General features: G+C 61.3%; 3 protein-coding genes across 7 annotated transcripts in view; 2 read left to right on the top strand and 1 right to left on the bottom strand.

The window, feature by feature from the left end:
* The window catches only part of HEPHL1 (hephaestin like 1), a 40,816-nt gene extending 37,524 nt beyond the window's left edge, over positions 1-3,292 (top strand). For 2 of the 4 annotated variants that reach the window (XM_060179674.1, XM_060179675.1), the window contains 4 exons: positions 692-831; positions 2,143-2,305; positions 2,568-2,613; positions 2,691-3,292. In XM_060179674.1, the coding sequence (XP_060035657.1) occupies positions 692-831; positions 2,143-2,305; positions 2,568-2,613; positions 2,691-3,285 (944 nt within the window). In that variant the 3' untranslated portion in view covers positions 3,286-3,292. Of the gene's footprint in view, positions 1-691; positions 832-2,142; positions 2,306-2,541; positions 2,614-2,690 lie in introns of all 4 variants that reach the window. The other 2 variants (XM_016187129.2, XM_060179676.1) reach the window with 1 other exon arrangement.
* A 952-nt stretch (positions 3,293-4,244) lies between these two features.
* PANX1 (pannexin 1) lies at positions 4,245-15,432 on the top strand. Of its 2 annotated transcripts, XM_060179672.1 has the most exons (5): positions 4,247-4,490; positions 10,388-10,509; positions 13,714-13,931; positions 14,118-14,749; positions 15,115-15,432. In XM_060179672.1, the coding sequence occupies exons 1-5, from the start codon at positions 4,310-4,312 to the stop codon at positions 15,189-15,191; spliced, it is 1,230 nt and encodes a 409-aa protein (XP_060035655.1). In that variant the 5' UTR covers positions 4,247-4,309; the 3' UTR covers positions 15,192-15,432. The 2 variants fall into 2 exon arrangements, with proteins under 2 accessions (XP_060035656.1, XP_060035655.1); XM_060179673.1 differs by lacking the exon at positions 13,714-13,931 and having other exon boundaries at positions 4,245-4,486.
* On the bottom strand, positions 5,791-6,947 carry LOC132534901 (mucin-2-like). The gene is made up of 3 exons (XM_060179626.1): positions 6,769-6,947; positions 6,461-6,704; positions 5,791-5,814 (listed from the first exon to the last, which is right to left on the bottom strand). Exons 1-3 carry the CDS (start codon positions 6,894-6,896, stop codon positions 5,791-5,793), a joined length of 396 nt encoding a protein of 131 aa, XP_060035609.1. The 5' UTR covers positions 6,897-6,947.
* Positions 15,433-18,219: the final 2,787 nt, after the last annotated feature.

Genomic DNA, 18,219 nt, shown 5'->3' with positions numbered 1-18,219 from the left:
TAAAAAAAAAAACAGAGCCTCCCCTCACCGCCCAGCTAGTGTGTCAGTACACATGCTTGGCTGAGCCTATGAGAGGAAGGGCCTGGCTTCCTTCCTGGAGCCCGTCTGCCCGCCCGCTGTGAGGGCGCTCTCTGGCCGCTCAGTGAGGTCGGAGCAGCTTTTCTGTTGGCACTGTGCTCCCTCAGTGACTGCCCTCCCAGCCCCCTGCCCTGACTGCTCCTGTGTTTTAGTGAGTGCTGCTCACATGGGCTATGAAACCTGCAGGAAGCCCTGTGACGTCTGCCCCACATAAGCCTGCTCCTGGGCCCACAGAAGCTGCTTGCCCTTCAGAGAGTCTGCCCAGCTCAGGACTGGGCCCTGGCGAGTTCTCAGGAGATAGAAGGTCAACAGGCTCCCAGTGGTTCCACTCCCACTCGGCTGTTCTCTGCTTGTCACTCATCTGTGGGGTGGTGGTCTGAGAACTTCCCAGCCAGCAGACGGCATGCTGCAGGAACCCCGCTGCCATTTCTCCTTTCTGCTCATTGAGCGAGGGTTTCACTCCTGCCCTTGGGGTCTAGAGTGTTGGGGCATTGACCAGTGTGGGCGAGTGTACCCACCTCTGTCGGGCAGGTGGAGAAAACTGTCTTTTTGGCCCATTCCCAGGGAGTGGCACTGTGACCTGTAACCCTTGCACTTCCCTCCCCCTCTGCAGCCATCAACGGGAAGATTTTTGGGAACCTCCATGGCCTGGTCATGAATGAAGACAGCATGACAAACTGGTACCTGCTGGGGCTAGGCAGCGAGGTGGACATCCACACCGTCCACTACCATGCCGAGAGCTTTCTCTTCAAAGTGAGTGCCGGGAGGCAGCTGGGGAGGGGGGGGAAGTAGCAGAAGCCCCTTCGATCTGTCTCATATGTCTGTCCCTGTGCTGTGTAGACCTGGAGCTGAGCAAGGGTGGCCCCTCGGCTGCAGGCATCTGCCCACTGCCCCTCTCCTCACACCTCCTCTGTCTGCCATGCTCTCCCTCCTTTCTCCTCTAAGAGCTTAGCTGACAGAGTTCAGAAGGCAGTTAGTTCCAAGCCTGGCTCGCGCCCCAGAGCTCTGCCTTGACTGTTGCCCTCTTGAGCTGGACTGGGTGTGTGTACGTGCAGATGTGTATGTGTGGGGGCTCCCCAGCCTAGGCTGTGCCATGTAGGGATGCCACCGGCAGAGCCCCAGAGGGCTGTGTCTGGGAGGGCCGGGCCCCACCCCCAGGCCTGCTGAGTCAGTCTCCAGGGATAAGGTCCAGAGAGCTGTCATCCTCAGCACTCTCCAAGCGGGCCAGAAAAGGAAGTGGAATAGAAAGCCTGCTCGCACGCAGCCCGTGGGAAGCCAGGGCGGCTGCTCTAGTTCCAGGAATGGGGAGCAGGCAGCTCCCCTGCCTCCCCTTGTGCTTAGTCACCACCGTAGACACTGATGGTGAGTGAGCCCACAGCGGGGCTCATGTGCTTAGCAGCTGCTCTGCTCACAGGACTGACTGTCCTGCACACACAGAGTTTATTCAAAGTCTGTTGTACACTTGGCTGTTCTAGGTCTGCGTCTTCCCATGTAAACTTTAGAAGCAGAGTATTGGGTTCTTTTCTTTTCATATTTATTTATTTATTCCCTTTTGTTGCCCTTGTTGTTTTATTGTTGTAGTTATTATTGTTGTTGTCGTTGTTGTTGGATAGGACAGAGAGAAATGGAGAGAGGAGGGGAAGACAGAGGGGGAGAGAAAGACAGACACCTGCAGACCTGCTTCACCGCCTGTGAAGCGACTCCCCTGCAGGTGGGGAGCCGGGGGCTCGAACTGGGATCCTCACGCCGGTCCTTGCGCTTTGCATCACCTGCGCTTCACCTGCTGCGCCACCGCCCGGATCCTGGGTTCTTTTCTTAAGCCCACTGCATTGTTGAGTCTGCCGAGCACGGAGGCCCTGCGAACCCTGAGCCTTGCACTCCACGAGTGTGCCTGTCCTCTAGCCAGTTTCCTGGCTGCTGTTCCCTGCTGCACCGTCCAGAGGCAGGCCTGAGGGCCAGTGGAGGCTGCCCCCTCCCCAGGCAATGGCTCCTGCACCTGTCCAGAGCTCTCACTCCGTTTGCCCAGCCTGACACCTGTGGTCTGTGCCTTGTGTCTGTCTGCAGATAGACACGTCTTACCGGGAAGACGTGTACGACCTCTTTCCTGGCACCTTCCAAACCATCGAGCTGTTTGCTGACCACCCCGGTACGTGGCTTCTGCATTGCCACGTCTCCGACCACATCCACGCCGGCATGGAGACTACCTACACGGTGCTGCGGAACACGGGTGCGTGTGCTGGGCGGAGCCCCCGTCCCCGGGAGGAGGCTGGCAATGAGCAGTGGTCTTGTCTTTCTGATGCCCCGGGGCCAGTGGGTGGCCGCAGGGAGGCGTGTCCCCGGGGGAGCAGCGGGGCTAGGAGAACAGGCAGCACCCCCGTGTGACCGGGAAGAGCGGGCAGGGACCACACAGGAGCCCTGACTCTGCCTGTGGATCGCAAAGCGGCCTCCGTCTTCTCTGTGCAGACAACATGGTTCCCTATTCCACCAAGCCTCCTTCCAGGGGCCGGTCCAGCCCAGCCACGGAGCCCCCCAAAGGTAAGGTCCCCTGCCCCCTGGGGAGGCGGCGTCCCTGCAGCGCCCAGGCCCACACGCCCTGCCCTCTCCCTGCACAGGCCCCCCCGGCCAGGAGCACCTCTACTTCTTTGGCAAGCAGCTGGGGCCACGAGGAGCCAAGGCCGCCCTGGTGATTCTCTTCCTCCTGGGGCTGCTGCTGCTGGGCCTGTCGCTGGCTCTGCTCCTCAGGCTACGCTCCGAGCGCCAGAGGGGAGCCTACCGGGAGGTGCAGACCTGCGCGCTCCCCACCGAGGCCCTGTGACCCTTGTCCCCCCCCCCGTCTGTCTAGGCATCCCAGGACACAGCAGGTGCTTGTGTTTTATTTATTTCCCTGTGGGCTGTGTGGCCTGCGGTGCCAGCATGAAGGAGGCTGCTCTTATTACGTGTCAGCCGAGGGGAGCCCCTCTGCCTGTACCCCCCACCCCAGTGTGCGTTCAGCCTCCTCCCCTGCCTGGGAGCCACAGCCGGACGCAGTGCCAGCCCACCGGTGAGCCCTTCCCGGCTGTCCAGGGACAGGACGTGCCAGCCGCTGCTGGAAGTGGCTCACCTTCCGCCTCTCCTGTAAGCGCCTGCTGCTGTTCCTCACAGAAGGCAAAGTCACACACATTTGACAAAGTTGCTGCTGTCTGCACACAGGCCTGTGGAAATACTTGAATGTTCACCCTGGCTTTCTGTTAGGTGTTTGTACAATGTTTCTGTGGGGTGTTTGGACTTTCCCAGAAAGGTGGGGAGTCGACTGTGGGAGGCCAGTCTGCCGGCCTCTTCCCTTTTTTTTTTTTTTTTTTTGGTGCTGGGATTTCGGTGCTAGGGACTCGGTGCTGGGAGCTGTGTGCAGGGCAGTAACCTGCAGGCCTGGGGTCCACTGCTGAGGACGTGCCTGGCCCTCTTCTGAGGCACGTGGGGGATTCTCCACGTCTCCACCTTGCGAAGTGAAGGTCCCACGAAGCAGTTTATGGGTCCAGCAGGCTGGTGGGAGAGGGGACGCACAGTCCTCAGTGCCACCAGCCCGCCCACCCTGTGGCACTGGCGGCCCAGCCAGGTCAGCTCACGGCCTCTCCGGACCCAGTGGGCCACGCACTGAGTGTGAGCCGGCCCTGCCCGCTGCCCGGCCTCATGGCAGCGTGGAGAAACCCGGCAGAGCTGGAGTCTGGGTGAGGGCCGTGGGCCTCCCTCTGGCCGCATCAGTCACTGTGCTGACCGGCAGGCCCCAGCCCACCAGCCTGAGGTGCTCACACCGGGGCTGGCAGACACCTTATTTATGACTCCCCGGACCACACGCCACGGGGGCTACGCTTTCTCCTTTTCCCTCACTTCCTTTTTTAAGAGAGCCAAGCTCCAGTCTGACAGCACTTCTCTTTGTAATAAAGCTTCACGTGTAAGATGGTCGTGGTGCTCTCTCCCCGGTGCAGATGGTGCAGGTGGCCCCGGGAATGCGCGGGAGGACGGCATCCTGGCTGCCTCCTGGGGCCCCTCCTGGCGGGGCCGAGCCGAGGCGGGCGAGGTGCGGGGCTGGGGCGGGCGGGGCCGGGAGCCCCTCGGCTCGGGGGCGGCACCCAGGGGCGCACCCACCCGCCCACCCCGCCCCCGCGCGGCCCCGCCCCCGGAAGCGGCGGCGGCGGGCGGTTCCGGCTGGCCGGGCGAGGGCGCGGGCCCGGGCGCGGGTCCGAGCGGCGGCGGCATGGCCATCGCGCACCTGGCCACCGAGTACGTGTTCTCCGACTTCCTGCTCAAGGAGCCGGCGGGCCCGCAGTTCCAGGGGCTGCGGCTGGAGCTGGCGGCCGACAAGGTGCTCACGTGCGTGGCCGTGGGGCTGCCGCTGCTGCTCATCTCGCTGGCGTTCGCGCAGGAGATCTCGGTGGGTGAGTGCGGGCGGGCGCCTTCGGGGCGCAGGGCCGGGGCTCCCGGCAAAGGGGCGCAGGGCCGGGGTTCCCGTCTTCGGGGCGCAGGGCCGGGGTCTCCGGTCTTCGGGGCGCAGGGCCGGGGTCTCCCGTCTTCGGGGCGCAGGGCCGGGGCTCCCGGCAAAGGGGCGCAGGGCCGGGGCTCCCGTCTTCGGGGCGCAGGGCCGGGGCGCCCACTTTCGGGGTGCAGGGGCGGGGCACGGGGCTTCCCGCGTTCCGGGAGGGGCAGGTCCGGGGCCCCATCCTCCCCCGGGGAAGGGAGGCGCGTTGCGGAGGCGGGGGCAGGTGAGGGTCCCGTGTTCCCGGGGTACAGGCGGCGGGTGGTGTTCCGGGAGGAGGCCGCCCCTTTGTCTGCCGCCTCGTGGACCCTCGTCCCCAGAGGTGCGCCGCCGCCCTAATGGCGGCAGGGCAGGTGCGGCCCTCCGAGGATGCTCCGGCGCTGGGCAGGGCCCCCCAGCTGCTGTCAATCACCCGGAGCCGCGCACACCCCCCTCCCCCAGCTGTTGTCAATCACCCGGAGCCGCGCACACCCCCCTCCCCCAGCTGTTGTCAATCACCCGGAGCCGCGCACCCCCCCCTCCCCCAGCTGTTGTCAATCACCCGGAGCCGCGCACCTCCCCAGCTGCTGTCAATCACCCGGAGCCCTGCAAACCCCTCCCCCTCGCTGTCAGTCACCAGGGCAGCACTAGCTGGGCCTGGAGATCGCGCGCGCGAGCAGAGGCCTCCTGTGTGCTGCTCTCCCAGGCTGCGTGCGCCGGGGCCAGCGCTCCAGGGCTGGGCTGGGCTGGGCTGGACCGGGCAGGACTGCGCCTGCGGGGGGTGTGTGTGTGTGTGTGGAGTGCCCTCTTCCAGGTGGGGGTGTCTGGGGTTCCAGGACGTGTGCCCAGGGCCGCGGGATGCTGGCTTGTGTAGGCTGGCTCCCAGGCTGGGTGCCAGCTGCTGCCAAGGACATGCTCACAGGATGACTGAGGACAGGGCAGGGAGGGCAGGCTGAGACAAGGAAGCCGGGCTCTGCTCTGCAGCCCGAAGTCCTGGTGTACCCTGGGGCACAGGCAGTGAGGCCGCCCTGAGGGCCCTGCTGCCACTTCAGGCAGACATAGGCCGGTGACAGCCCTGCTCCCATCCGCACAGCGTGGGGATGTCAGATCGGCGGTGTGAGTGCCGGCCTCCACTTTCTAGGCACTGGAAGGGCTCAGCAAGGAGGTCGGGCTGGCTGCTCCTCCCAGGGTGGGCAGGTTGGGGGAGGCAGGGCCTTAGGAGCTCACCCCAGCAGTGTCAGCTCAGCCTGCAGGAAGGTGGCAGGGAAGGACTCAGCAGGGGACAGCTCTCTAAGCATGGTGACCCAGAGAAGGATCCTGATGGTGGTGGATGGTGACGGGGACAGAGGGTCCCACAGACCATGGAGTCACAGGGGTAGTCTCACAGAGCATGGTGTCAAGGGAAGGTGGCCCCCAGACTGTCATGGAGACAGAGGGTCCCACAAGCAGGGTGTCATGAGGCGAGTCCCCAGAGCATGGTGTCATGGGGCAGAGGGTCCCACAGAGCATGGTGTCACGGGACAGGGTCCCACAGAGCATGGTGTCACGGGACAGAGGGTCCCACAGAGCATGGTGTCATGGGGACAGAGGGTCCCACAGAACATGGTGTCACTGGGACAGAGGTTCCCACAGAGCATGGTGTCACGGGACAGAGGGTCCCACAGAGCATGGTGTCACTGGGACAGAGGGTCCCACAGAGCATGGTGTCATGGGGACAGAGGTTCCCACAGAACTTGGTGTCACATGGACAGATGGTCCCACAGAGCATGGTGTCATGGGGACAGAGGTTCCCACAGAACTCGGTGTCACATGGACAGAGGGTCCCACAGAGCTTGGTGTCACATGAACAGATGGTCCCACAGAGCATGGCATCACAGGGACAGAGGTTCCCACAGAACTTGGTGTCACATGGATAGAGGGTCCCACAGAGCTTGGTGTCATGGAGACAGAGGGTCCCACAGAACATGGTGTCACTGGGACAGAGGGTCCCACAGAGCTTGGTGTCATGGATACAGAGGTTCCCACAGAGCGTGGTGTCATGGATACAGAGGTTCCCACAGAGCATGGTGTCACGGGACAGAGGGTCCCACAGAGGATGGTGTCATGGGGACAGAGGGTCCCACAGAACATGGTGTCACTGGGACAGAGGATCCCACAGAGCATGGTGTCATGGGACAGGGTCCCACAGAGCATGGTGTCACGGGACAGAGGGTCTCACAGAGCATGGTGTCATGGGGACAGAGGGTCCCACAGAGCTTGGTGTCACATGGACAGAGGGTCCCACAGAGCTTGGTGTCACATGAACAGATGGTCCCACAGAGCATGGCATCACAGGGACAGAGGTTCCCACAGAACTTGGTGTCACATGGATAGAGGGTCCCACAGAGCTTGGTGTCATGGAGACAGAGGGTTCCACAGAACATGGTGTCACTGGGACAGAGGGTCCCACAGAGCATAGTGTCACAGGGACAGAGGGTCCCACAGAGCTTGGTGTCACAAGGACAGAGGGTCCCACAGAGCTTGGTGTCACGGGGACAGAGGGTCCCACAGAACATGGTGTCACGGGGACAGAGGGTCCTACAGAGCATGGTGTCACAGGGACAGACGGTCCCACAGAGCATGGTGTCACAGGGACAGAGGGTCCTACAGAGCTTGGTGTCACAGGGACAGAGGTTCCCACAGAGCATGGTGTCAGGGGGACAGAAGGTCCCACAGAACTCGGTGTCACATGGACAGAGGGTCCCACAGAGCTTGGTGTCATGGAGACAGAGGGTCCCACAGAGCATTGTGTCACAGGGACAGACGGTCCCACAGAGCTTGGTGTCACATGGATAGAGGGTCCCACAGAGCATGGTGTCACAGGGACAGAGGTTCCCACAGAACTTGGTGTCACATGGATAGAGGGTCCCACAGAGCTTGGTGTCATGGAGACAGAGGTTCCCACAGAACATGGTGTCACTGGGACAGAGGGTCTCATAGAGCATAGTTTCACAGGGACAGAGGGTCCCACAGAGCATGGTGTCACTGGGACAGAGGTTCCTACAGAACTCAGTGTCACATGGACAGAGGGTCCCACAGAGCTTGGTGTCACAGGGACAGAGGGTCCCACAGAACATGGTATCACGGGGACAGAAGGTCCCACAGAGCATGGTGTCACAGGGACAGACGGTCCCACAGAGCATGGTGTCACAGGGACAGAGGTTCCCACAGAGCATGGTGTCACTGGGACAGAGGGTCCCACAGAACATGGTGTCACTGGGACAGAGGGTCCCACAGAGCATGGTGTCACAGGGACAGAGGGTCCCACAGAGCTTGGTGTCACATGGATAGAGGGTCCCACAGAGCATGGTGTCACAGGGACAGAGGTTCCCACAGAACTTGGTGTCACAGGGACAGAGGGTCCCACAGAGCATGGTGTCACAGGGACAGAGGGTCCCACAGAGCATGGTGTCACAGGGACAGAGGGTCCCACAGAACATGGTGTCACAGGGACAGACGGTCCCACAGAACTTGGTGTCACATGGATAGAGGGTCCCACAGAGCATGGTGTCACAGGGACAGAGGGTCCCATAGTTTGTTATTTCAGGGACTGAGTTTCCTCTTTGAGCTTAGTGTCACAGGGACCGATTGCTCCATAGTGGTGGTTTCTCAGTCAGACCCACAGAACATGGTGTCACGGGGACAAACGGTTCCCACTGAGCATAGTGTCACAGGGACAGTGGGTCCCCATGCATGGTTTTATGGGTGCACAGGGTCCCCACAGACATGATGTCACAGACATAAAGTGTCTCACGGTGCCTGGTGTCTGGATGAATGTCTCCTCACTGTGTCGTGGCACTGGGTCCGGGTTCCCACAGAACACGTTGAGAAGGGCAGCAGAGGCCCCCTCACTATTGTCATGAGTGACAGCGACCCCCCCCCCCCCAGAGAGCAAGGTGTGCTGATTCCTGCTGTGACCCAGCACTGTCTGGGCTCCATCCTCGGGGCCTCTTGGGGTGTCTGCCCATGAGGGACCCACCCTCTGGAGCCCAGCTTGAGAAGCCAGATGGCAGGAACATGGGCAGTGCTCCTGGGCAGTGCTGGAGCCTGGAGCAGGGTGGTGGCCCAGCCAGAGCACAGACATGGGTGCTGAGCCCCCAACCCATCCCAGCATCACAGCCAGCTAGGGTGCGGGCTCTGCGTAAACAAAGGGACGTCCTCCTGCCTGGCGGACGCTGCCGCAGGGCTCACTGTGGGGCGTCACCCCCATTCTTTAAGGTTTTTTTTTAATGTTTATTTCCTTTTGTTGCCCTTGTTTTATTGTTGTTGTTGTTAATGTCATTGTTGGTCAGGACAGAGAGAAATGGAGAGAGGAGGGGAAGACAGAGGGGGAGAGAAAGACAGACACCTGCAGACCTGCTTCACCACCCGTGAAGCGACTCCCCTGCAGGTGGGGAGCCAGGGGCTCAAACCAGGATCCTTACGCTGGTCCTTGCGCATTGCGCCACGTGCGCTTAATTGTTTACTATTTTGTTTAATATTTTGTTTAATATTGTTTACTGCGCTGTTTGTTTTGTTTACTATTGTCTTTATTTTGGATAGACACAGAAAATGGAAGGGAAGGAGAAGGGAGAGGGAGACCTGCAGCCTTGTGCCACCGCTCATGACCCTCCCCCATGAGCCCAGATGCTCTGCACTGTACCGTGCGCCCAGACTGGTGCACCTCCCACACCTGCTTGTTCTTGTCTCACTGGGGAGGGGCATGCACAGAGCACTGCTCCAGCACCCAGCGGTGCTGCAGTGTGAGCCCAGGGCCTTGGGTGCAGGCTGAACACGCTGTGCCTGCTTCTGCCTCGCCTGCTCAGCACTGTGTCCTCGGGCCCCTCTGTGGAGCCACTGCTGACGGCTGCCTGCAGGAGTCTCTGCCCCCCAGCGGGTGAGAGATGGGGGACAGACAGGAGAGACCACCGTGCATGTGCTCAAGTGCTCATGAAGCTCTCACCGTGCTGGGTGTCTGCCTGGGACTCTGGCTGAGCCGGGAGGGCCACCCCGGGCCTGCTCCACTCTGGAGCTTGGGGTGGGGGCACTTCTGGGCTCCTGTGTGACCTGTCCGGGGCAGGAACACCCCCTTCTCTGTGAAACTCCAGGTGAGGGAGGGGGCTCAGCAGCCTGAGGCCCTGCACTGGATGGTTGGGCGCTGGGGGAGGCTGGGGCAGTGAGGTCACACAAGTCCCCAAATAGAAACTAAAACTGAACCCAGTGAGGAAGACCGTGTGGGCGGGCGGGCAGGCTCACAGGAAGAACCTTTCACTTCAGCCACTTGGCTGCATCCAGACTGAACCGACTGCCCTGAGTAGTTGGCTGGGGCCTTCAGGACATTGGGCTGTGGGCAACCTGGGGCTGAGCTGGAGGTGATGGGCAGGCGACGGGCTCCTGACTCCAGACCCCCTGGGCCCCTGGCCCCCCTGGCTCCCTGGCATGTGCACACCCGTCCTGTGGAGCTCTTTTCGAGCGAGTGGGGGTTGAAGGCTGACCCCATGAGAGTGAGCGCAGAGGCCCGAGCAGCACTGGGCACTCCGCCTGCCACTCCGCCACCTGCTTCATTTCTGGTGGGAGCCCGGGCCCTGTGACTGTTTGAGGGAGGGCACAGTGTAGAAGGCATGCACTGGCCTCCCAGCTGTCCTGGCCAGGCTGTCTGGGGCTCTGGCCCCCCTTCCACGGGCACCCCCGGCCAACTGATCCCCATCCTGGGCCTGTGCCCCCACATCCTCAGAGCGCTGTGGGTGCTGGAGGGAGGGATGTGGCGGAGGCAGGCAGACTCAGGTGCCCCTCTGCCCGCAGGCACCCAGATCAGCTGCTTCTCGCCCAGCTCCTTCTCCTGGCGCCAGGCCGCCTTCGTGGATGCCTACTGCTGGGCCAGCGTCGGGCAAGTGGACGCCAGCCAGCCGCTGTGGCTGCACAAGGTGAGGGCTGGCTGCTCTTGTTGGGGAGGGGGTGGCATGGTGGCACTGTCTGCGCCCCACAGGTTCCAGACCCTGGGGTGCAGGCCATGAGGACCAGGTGCAGTGACCTCGCCCCATCAGTCATGGGGAGGGGGCTCCAGGCTCACTGGGGCATGGACTCTGCTCCCGGCCTTGGCGCCCACGACTGACGCCTCAGTCCTCCTCCCCGGGGAGACACGCACACACATGCACGGGCTCCTGGCCAGCAGGCAGTCGGCACCTCCCTGTTCTGCTATGCTCGTTGGGTTTCGGTGCTGTGCAGACTTCCACAGACAGACAGACACCACAGCGTGAAGCCTCCTTCAGGGCCTGGCTGAGGTCTGGGCTGTGCGTGGGGCAGAGCAGGCACCTCTCATCACCCCGGCCTTGGACCAGTGTCCTCTGCAGGGTCCCTGTCCCCCGCTGCCCATGGTGCCCTGCACCCGAGAGAACGGGCAGGCTGGGGCACCGGGGGGATGGTGGGTGGCCGGGGGATGGCACCAGGAAAGGTTGTACCCCGAGTCTCATGTCACACGGCCCCCCAGGGCGCTCACCTGCCTTCTGCTCTCTCACCTCCTTCAAGGCCTCAGCCCCGCCTGTCCCTGCCCATGACTCCTTCCTGACCCCCAGCACTGTCCCTCTGCCAGGTTCAGTCCTGCAGACTCGCCCTCATCAGCCCTGTCCTGCCTTGACCTCTGCTCTGGGCGTGGCCATCTGTCCAAGCAGATCACTGCCCCCTCCCCTCGGTGACATTTGTTCAACACTCACTGCCCCACCCAGCCTGACAGCTGCACTGGCTGGCCCTCACCCTACCCGGTCCCATGCCCAGTCGCCTTGTCGCCAGCCCACAGGGAGCCAGGAGACAGCTGGAGACCATGGCATCAGGGCTCAAGCCCACCCTACCCTGCAGCCACCACCTCAGCCCTCTCAACCCACACCTGCATTTCACCCCACCACTCACCCTCGGTCACTCTCACCCCCCCCACACCACATCTCTGAGCGTATTTCCCACCCCCACCCTAGGAGTTGGGGTCCTGGTGACTCCTCACCACACACCTGCTCATCCCTTCTCTGCAGAGTTGGAAGTCACTGGAGCTCGAACCCAGGCCTTGACCTGTGAGCCGGCCCCTCTGGGGGAGAGTGGTTCCACGGGCCACCACTGAGGAGTGTAGCATGAGTATGCGGCTCACTCGGGCTGGGGTCCCCTCTGTGGGGTGCAGGGCCCCAGGCCCCGTCCAGCACCCACGTCCCCAGATCCCCTGCTTGGCGCACAACTATAGACACTTGCTCCAGCTCAGGAAGCACTTTATTGATGGAGAGAGAAGTGAGCAGCGGCTGATGGGAGGGACCCGGGCATGGGCTCTGCCTACCATGCTGCCCCCGGGGCATGGGCATCACTACCCTCCCGGGAAGCAGCAGGAGAATTCCGAAACCTGTGTTCAGTGGTACTGTTCCTTGGCTGATTTCAGGAGGCAGAGCTGGGGCGGTGGGGGCTGGCATCCACTGTGCCACGGTACCCACTTCTGCGAGATGGGCGCTTGTGCTGGGAGGTCAGGGCCCCACAGTGAGGGGTTTCCAGGGTGTTGGCCACCTGAGAGCCCACCCAGAAGAGACTGACAAGTTAGCACCCCACGTGCCCCCCACTGCACCTGGTCACTCAAGCCATCGGACATGAACTGGCACACAGTGTCACCACAAAGAGCTGGGTGGGGGTTTGGGGCATGCTCAGTAAGGAGTTGGCTCAGGGGGGTTTGAGGGACAGTGGAGCCGGGCCAGGGCCTGCAGGAGAGGCAGTAAGGAGCCTGGACCAGAGTCTGGAACAAACAGTGGAAAGCTGGGTCAGGGCCTGCAAGGAGGACAGTGAGGAGGTAGGGTATATATACATAATATATATATATCCCTTGTTTGATGTTGTTGTTGGATAGGATGGAGAGAAAGACAGACACCTGCAGACCTGCTTCACCGCCTGTGTAGCGACCCCCCTGCAGGTGGGGAGCCGGGGGCTCAAACCAGGATCCTTACTCTGGTCCTTGCGCTTGGAGCCATCTGCGCTTAACCCGCTATGCTACCGCCTGACTCCTGAAGGGAAGGTTTTTGATGAGGCACAGTAAAGGGCTGGGTCCAGGGTCTGCCTGAGGGACAGGGAGAGGTCAGTCAGGGGTCTGCAGGAAGGACAGCGAGGAGCTGAGTCTGGGGTCTGCCAGAGGGACGGAGGAGTTGGGTTATGTGTCCTGAGGAAGGACATTGGAACTTGGGTTGGGGGTCTGCAGGATTAGTAGGGAGGAGTGGGGTCTAGAGAAAAGATGGTTGGATCTGGTCAAGAGTCTGCAGGAGGGACAGTGAGGAGCTGGGTCTGTGGAAGGGAAATTGACCTGGGTCAAGAGTGTGGGAGAGGGGAGTCGGGAAGTAGCACGCTCGTGGTTGCTAAGCCCAAGGACCAGCGTAAGGATCCTGGTTCGAGCCCCCGGCTCCCCACCTGCAGGGGAGTTGCTTCACAGGCGGTGAAGCAGGTGTGCAGGTGTCTGTCCTAACAACGATGACATCAATAATAACAATACTAACTACAGAAACAAAAGGGCAACAGAAGGGAAAATAAATATAAAAGTCTGGAAGACAGTGGAAAGCTGGGTCAGGGGTCTGCAGGAGAGCCAGTGAGGAGGTAAGCTTTTTGGTGAAGCACAGTAAAGGGCTCGGTCCAGGCTCTGCAGGGGGGACAGTGAGGAGCTGGGCCTAAAGTGGTAGCGCAGCAGATTAAGCACAGGTGGCACCAAGTTCAAGGACCAGCGTAAGGATCCAGGTTCAAAATCCTGGCTCCTCTGGCTCCTCACCTGCAGGGGAGTCACTTCACAAACAGGTCTGTGGGTGTCTTTCTCTTCCTGTCTACATCCTATCCAACAACAACAACTACAATAAAAACCAAAAAGGGAATAAATAGTAAAAAAAATAAATGTGCAGTCTTGCATTTAGAAAAATGAGTCTGGAAGAGACCTGGAAAGCTGGTCAGGGGTCTGATTGGAAGAGGGTATGGAGGAGAGCCAGTGAGGGCCAGGGGACAGTGAGGAGGAGCCAGTCGAGGGTCTGCAGGAGGACACTGGGCCTTGCTGTGGCCCTGCAGGAAGCCTAGTCTCTGGTCTGTGTGAAGCACCCTAGTCAGGTGGACTCACGTCCCCACGCACCTGTGCCCAGTTCTTCCCGTATATCCTGCTGCTGGTGGCCATCGTGCTGTACCTGCCGTCCCTCTTCTGGCGCTTCACGGCGGCTCCCCACCTGTGCTCGGACCTCAAGTTCATCATGGAGGAGCTGGACAAGGTCTACAACCGCGCCATCAAGGCCATCAAGAGTGCCAGGGAGCAGGACGCACCTGACGGGGGCTGCCCGGGGCCGGGGGCCGGCCTGAGCCAGAGGTCAGCCTGGTGCCGGGGCGCGTGGGGCAGGGGGCGCTAGTCTCCCCCGCTGTGTGGGGCGTGTCCACTGGGGGGTGCCTGCAAGCGGGATGGCTACTCCCACCTCTGGTTTGTCCTGGGTGGGGCTTCCACAGCATGAGGGACAGCTGCGGCTGGGAGCAGCCCCCTTCCTGCCTCTCCCCACAGCCCGTGCGAGCTGTCTGAGCGCCAGTTTCATTACCCGATCGTGGAGCAGTTCCTGCGCAGCAAGCGTGGCGCCCGCGGGCTGGTGGCCACCTACCTGGGCTGCCGGCTACTGTCTCTGGTGGCCCTGGCCGCGGCCTGCGCCTACCTGGCCTTCTACCTGGGCTTTGCGGCCAGCTCGGACGAGTTCGCCTGCAGCGTGCGCTCCGGTGTGCTGGCCAACGACAGCAGCGTGCCCCCGCGTTTCCAGTGCAAGCTGGTGGCCGTGGGCGTGTTCCGCCTGCTGGGTGGCCTGCAGCTGGCCGTGTACCTGGCGCTGCTGCCTGCCGCAGCCTACGCGCTCTGCCTGCCGCTGCGGGGCCGTGCCCGCGTGCTGCGCGCCTACCAGCTGCTGCCCTCCGTGGACGTGCAGGCGCTGACCGCCCGCCGCTTCGACGACCTCAGCCTATACCTGCTCTTCCTGGAGGAGAACGCGGGTGAGCTCAAGTCTTACCGCTGCCTGTCGGTGCTGCAGCACCTGCAGAGCACCCCGGGCGCAGACCCCCTGCTGCTGCTCGCCTGCCTCGGCCTCGTGCGCACCGATGCACTGGACGGACGGCCACGGCACCCCCACGGCCCCGCCACTGAGCTCACGGGTGAGTCCCCCACACCCCGGCCGGTCTGCCCCGCCTGCCGGCTTAACTTTCTTCTCATTTTGTTGGATAGGCCGGAGAGGAGGGGGGAGAGAGATGAGAGAGAGCCTGCAGACCCGCTTCACCACTTGTGAAGCTTCTCTGCTGCACGTGGGCAGCTGGGGGCTCAAACCCAGATCCTGGGGCGGGTCCTTGCGCTCGGTGCTATGCGTGACTGGGTGTGCTGTGGCCTGGCCCCCCGACTTTCCTCTGTCCCCCTCTCTCCTGAAGGGCACAGAGAGAGGGGGGGTGGTTCTGGGCTGGTGGGGCCCTCCCTCCCTCAGGCCCAGCAGTGAGGCCGCCCTCACAGGCCTGTCCTCCACCTACAGATCTGGCCGCGAGCAGTGACAAGCAGACCAACCACGAGGACAAGAGCGCACGGCAGAGGCTGCTCAACAGCTCCTGAGGGCAGTGGGCAGCACGCTTCCGGTGGACACTGCCGCTCAGGCCCCTCGCAGAAACGTGAGGGAAATGTGCCGAGTGCCAGACATGCCAGCCAGCAGGCCACGGCATGCAGATGATGGCCAGCGAGTGCCCACGGGCAGCCTCTCAGGCGCCTGCCTGGAGTCCTGCCACACACAGGCCAGGCACACGGCCTCTGGCTCTGTGGGCCGCCCGCCAGGCTCTGCCCTCTGAGGGCTCCGTCAGTGCTGCTCCCTGCTGCTGTTCCTCAGGTGCTGGCACTGTCCGTGGTATTTATTGCTGTTGGATTCTGACATGTCCGGATGGTGGAACCTGTCCTGTGACAGCGCCCCCTCAGCATGCTCTCGCTGTCGTGTGTGCTTTGTCTTTCTGTGACTTACCTCTCAGAGCCCTCTTGGTGGAGGTGGCCCTGCTGCAGGCTGGGTGGGTCCCGGTGGCAGAGGCCTACAAGCGGGTCACATATGTCTCCTCGTCTCCAAGGATCTTCCCCAGCGAGAGCTCTGCATCCCCAGAGGTGGTGACACTGTTCCCAAGCTGACAGGGCCCCCGGGTACTTAGCCAGAACCATCCACTCAGGCTGGGCCAGCACCGTCACAATGGCCCTTGACCGCTGGAAACTGACTGCCGGCACTTTGCCTTTGGGCTGGGCCACCTGCGGGTCTGCTGCCATCTGTCCGTCTGTCCAGAGAGGTGGGTGTGTCCGCGCCTGTGGTTCGAACAGAGCAGTCAGGCTAAACGCTCATGTGCTAGACACAGACTGTGTATAAGTGCAGCCATGCTCACTCCTCATTGTGAAACAACCTCAGCTCCACACCCATCCCAGCACACGCGCACACTCCCTCTCTCTCTCTCTCTCACACACACACACACACACACACTGAGGAAAACGGGAGCTTTAAAGGACCTCTTGATGTCCTGGGCCATGGGGGCTGGTCTTCAACTGTGCGTCTCTGGGCATCCTCCCACGGCCCTGGGGTCTGAGTGCCCTCTCTAATGGCCAGGTGTCCTCAAGGCATGTGAGGAAGGGACACCTCTCTGCTGTGACCTTTGCTGAGAAGGGCTGGTTTCTAGCCCACAAGGACAGAAACTTGCATCTGGAAATGAACCTTCCCAGATGCCCTGTTGTGTGGGTTCTGCGTTGGGGTGTTTCACTGTTGTTTCTGTGGTGTTGGGGGGGGGGGTGGCTGGGACTCCCTCCAGGCTCTCAGAGGCCTGTCCTCAGTGTTGTCCCCGCCTCAATAAAGTTCCTTGGAGACACCGGCCTGTGTCAGCGTTCTGGCATCGGCAGGGACGGGGACCCATCTGGCCCTGATGCTAGCTGTGCCCAGCGGGGTTCAGAGAGGTCCCCAGCGGCCTGCTTCTGTACTCCTTTGGGTAGGGCACTGCATGGTCCATCAGAAACTACTCCAGACCACACCACTCCGTCACCAGCCCCTGCTGTGGACATAGGTTGAACCGCTGCACGTGCTTGGGCTTGGAGTGGGAGGTCACAGACACTGGGGGGCCTGCAGGGGGAGGTGACAGACGTGGGAGGGGGCTTTGAGAGGATGTGACATACATTGGGGCCTGCAGGGGAGGTGACATACTGAGGCTCTGTAAGGGAGGTGACAAACACGGAGTGTCTTCATGGTAAGTGTCTGTGGCCCTCTGCAGCTGTTTCAAGCCACCACCTCAGCCGTCTGTTCAGGGCGTCGTGAAGCCTGTGCTCAGGAAGCCATGCAGGGATAGCACTTGGCCCTCAAGGACCTGGACTCCCAGGCTGCAGTGGGCACAGTAAGTCCACTGGCGGTGAGTGGGGCACGCAGATGTGTTCAAGGCTGTCACAGCCATGTGGGTGCAGCCTTCAGTGTCTGTCTACAGCTCCAGGAGAGGCACCATCTGCTTCCCTCAGGAACTACTGACAAGGTGAGGGGTCAGCTGGCAACCTAGCACTGACCCCTGGATCAGCGGGATGAGGGCCACCTGCCCCAGAGGGACACCAAGTCCATCTACCACGGCCGGGACAAACACAAGGGGCACGTACCAGTTAAACAGCGTGGCCTTAGTGTCTCCCCACAGGGCCAGAGTCAGTGTAAGCAAGTTTGGGAGTCACCAAGATTGGCCCCATAGTCTGGACACAAAGCCAGACCACATTGCCCTTCAGTCTGTTCACACAGTAGTCACTGACCCTTATTCCTGGACACAGAGCTAGAACACAGGCCCTTCAGTCTGGTCACACAGCTAGTCCACAGGCTCTTCAGTCTGGACACACAGCTAGACCCCAGGCCCTTCTGTCTGGACATACAGCTAGACCAAAGACCTTTCAACTGAGACACAGCTAGACCTTTCAGTCTGGACACACAGGTAAACCATAGACCCTTCCATCTGGTCACACAACTAGAACACAGGCCCTTCAGTCTGGACACACAGCAACACAACAGACCCTTCATCTGGACACAAAGGTAGACATAGGCCATTATTCCTGGACACACAGCCAAACCATACCACCTTCAGTCTGGACACACAGCTGGAGTACTGAGCCTTCAGTCTGGACACACAGACTACAGGCCCTTCACTCAGGACACACAGCTAGACCACACAGTTAACAGATCACAGATTCTTTAGCCTAGAACACAGCTAGACCACAGGCCCTTATTCCTGGACACATAGCTAGATTACACCCTTTCATCCAGACACACAGCTAGTCTACAGCTCCTTCAGTCTAGACACACAGCTAGTCCACAGACCTTTCAGTCTGCTCATGCAATTAGAACATTGTCCCTTCAGTCTGGACACACAGCTAGTCACAGACCCTTCAGTCTAGTCAGAAATGAGAACACAGGCCATTCACTCTGGACACAGCAAGAGAACAGACCCTTCAGTCTGGACATACAGACAGACTATAGCTCCTTCTGGCAGGACACACAGCTAATCTACAGACCCTTCACTTTGGACACACAGAAACAACAGGCCCTTCAGTCTGGACACACAGCTAGAGCACAGGCCCTTCAGTCTGGACACACAGCTAGAGC

The sequence above is a fragment of the Erinaceus europaeus genome, chromosome 20 (genome assembly GCF_950295315.1).
Source record: "Erinaceus europaeus chromosome 20, mEriEur2.1, whole genome shotgun sequence".
Classification (NCBI taxonomy): domain Eukaryota; kingdom Metazoa; phylum Chordata; class Mammalia; order Eulipotyphla; family Erinaceidae; genus Erinaceus; species Erinaceus europaeus.
The sequence above is the reverse complement of the archived record's forward strand: the minus strand, read 5'-3'. Positions and strand labels throughout refer to the sequence as shown.

Coding starts and splice junctions, on each gene's coding strand:
- LOC132534901 (XM_060179626.1), bottom strand. CDS start 6,896: ATGCCATGCTCTGTGGGACCATCTGTTCATGTGACACCAAGCTCTGTG. Junction 6,705..6,768: donor TCTGTGAGACCCTCTGTCCC/GTGACACCATGC, acceptor CCTCTGTCCCAG/TGACACCATGTTCTGTGGGA. Junction 5,815..6,460: donor TCCATGTGACACCAAGTTCT/GTGGGAACCTCT, acceptor ACCTTCCTGCAG/GCTGAGCTGACACTGCTGGG.
- PANX1 (XM_060179672.1), top strand. CDS start 4,310: ATGGCCATCGCGCACCTGGCCACCGAGTACGTGTTCTCCGACTTCCTG. Junction 13,932..14,117: donor GGGGCCGGCCTGAGCCAGAG/GTCAGCCTGGTG, acceptor CTCTCCCCACAG/CCCGTGCGAGCTGTCTGAGC. Junction 14,750..15,114: donor CCCCGCCACTGAGCTCACGG/GTGAGTCCCCCA, acceptor CTCCACCTACAG/ATCTGGCCGCGAGCAGTGAC.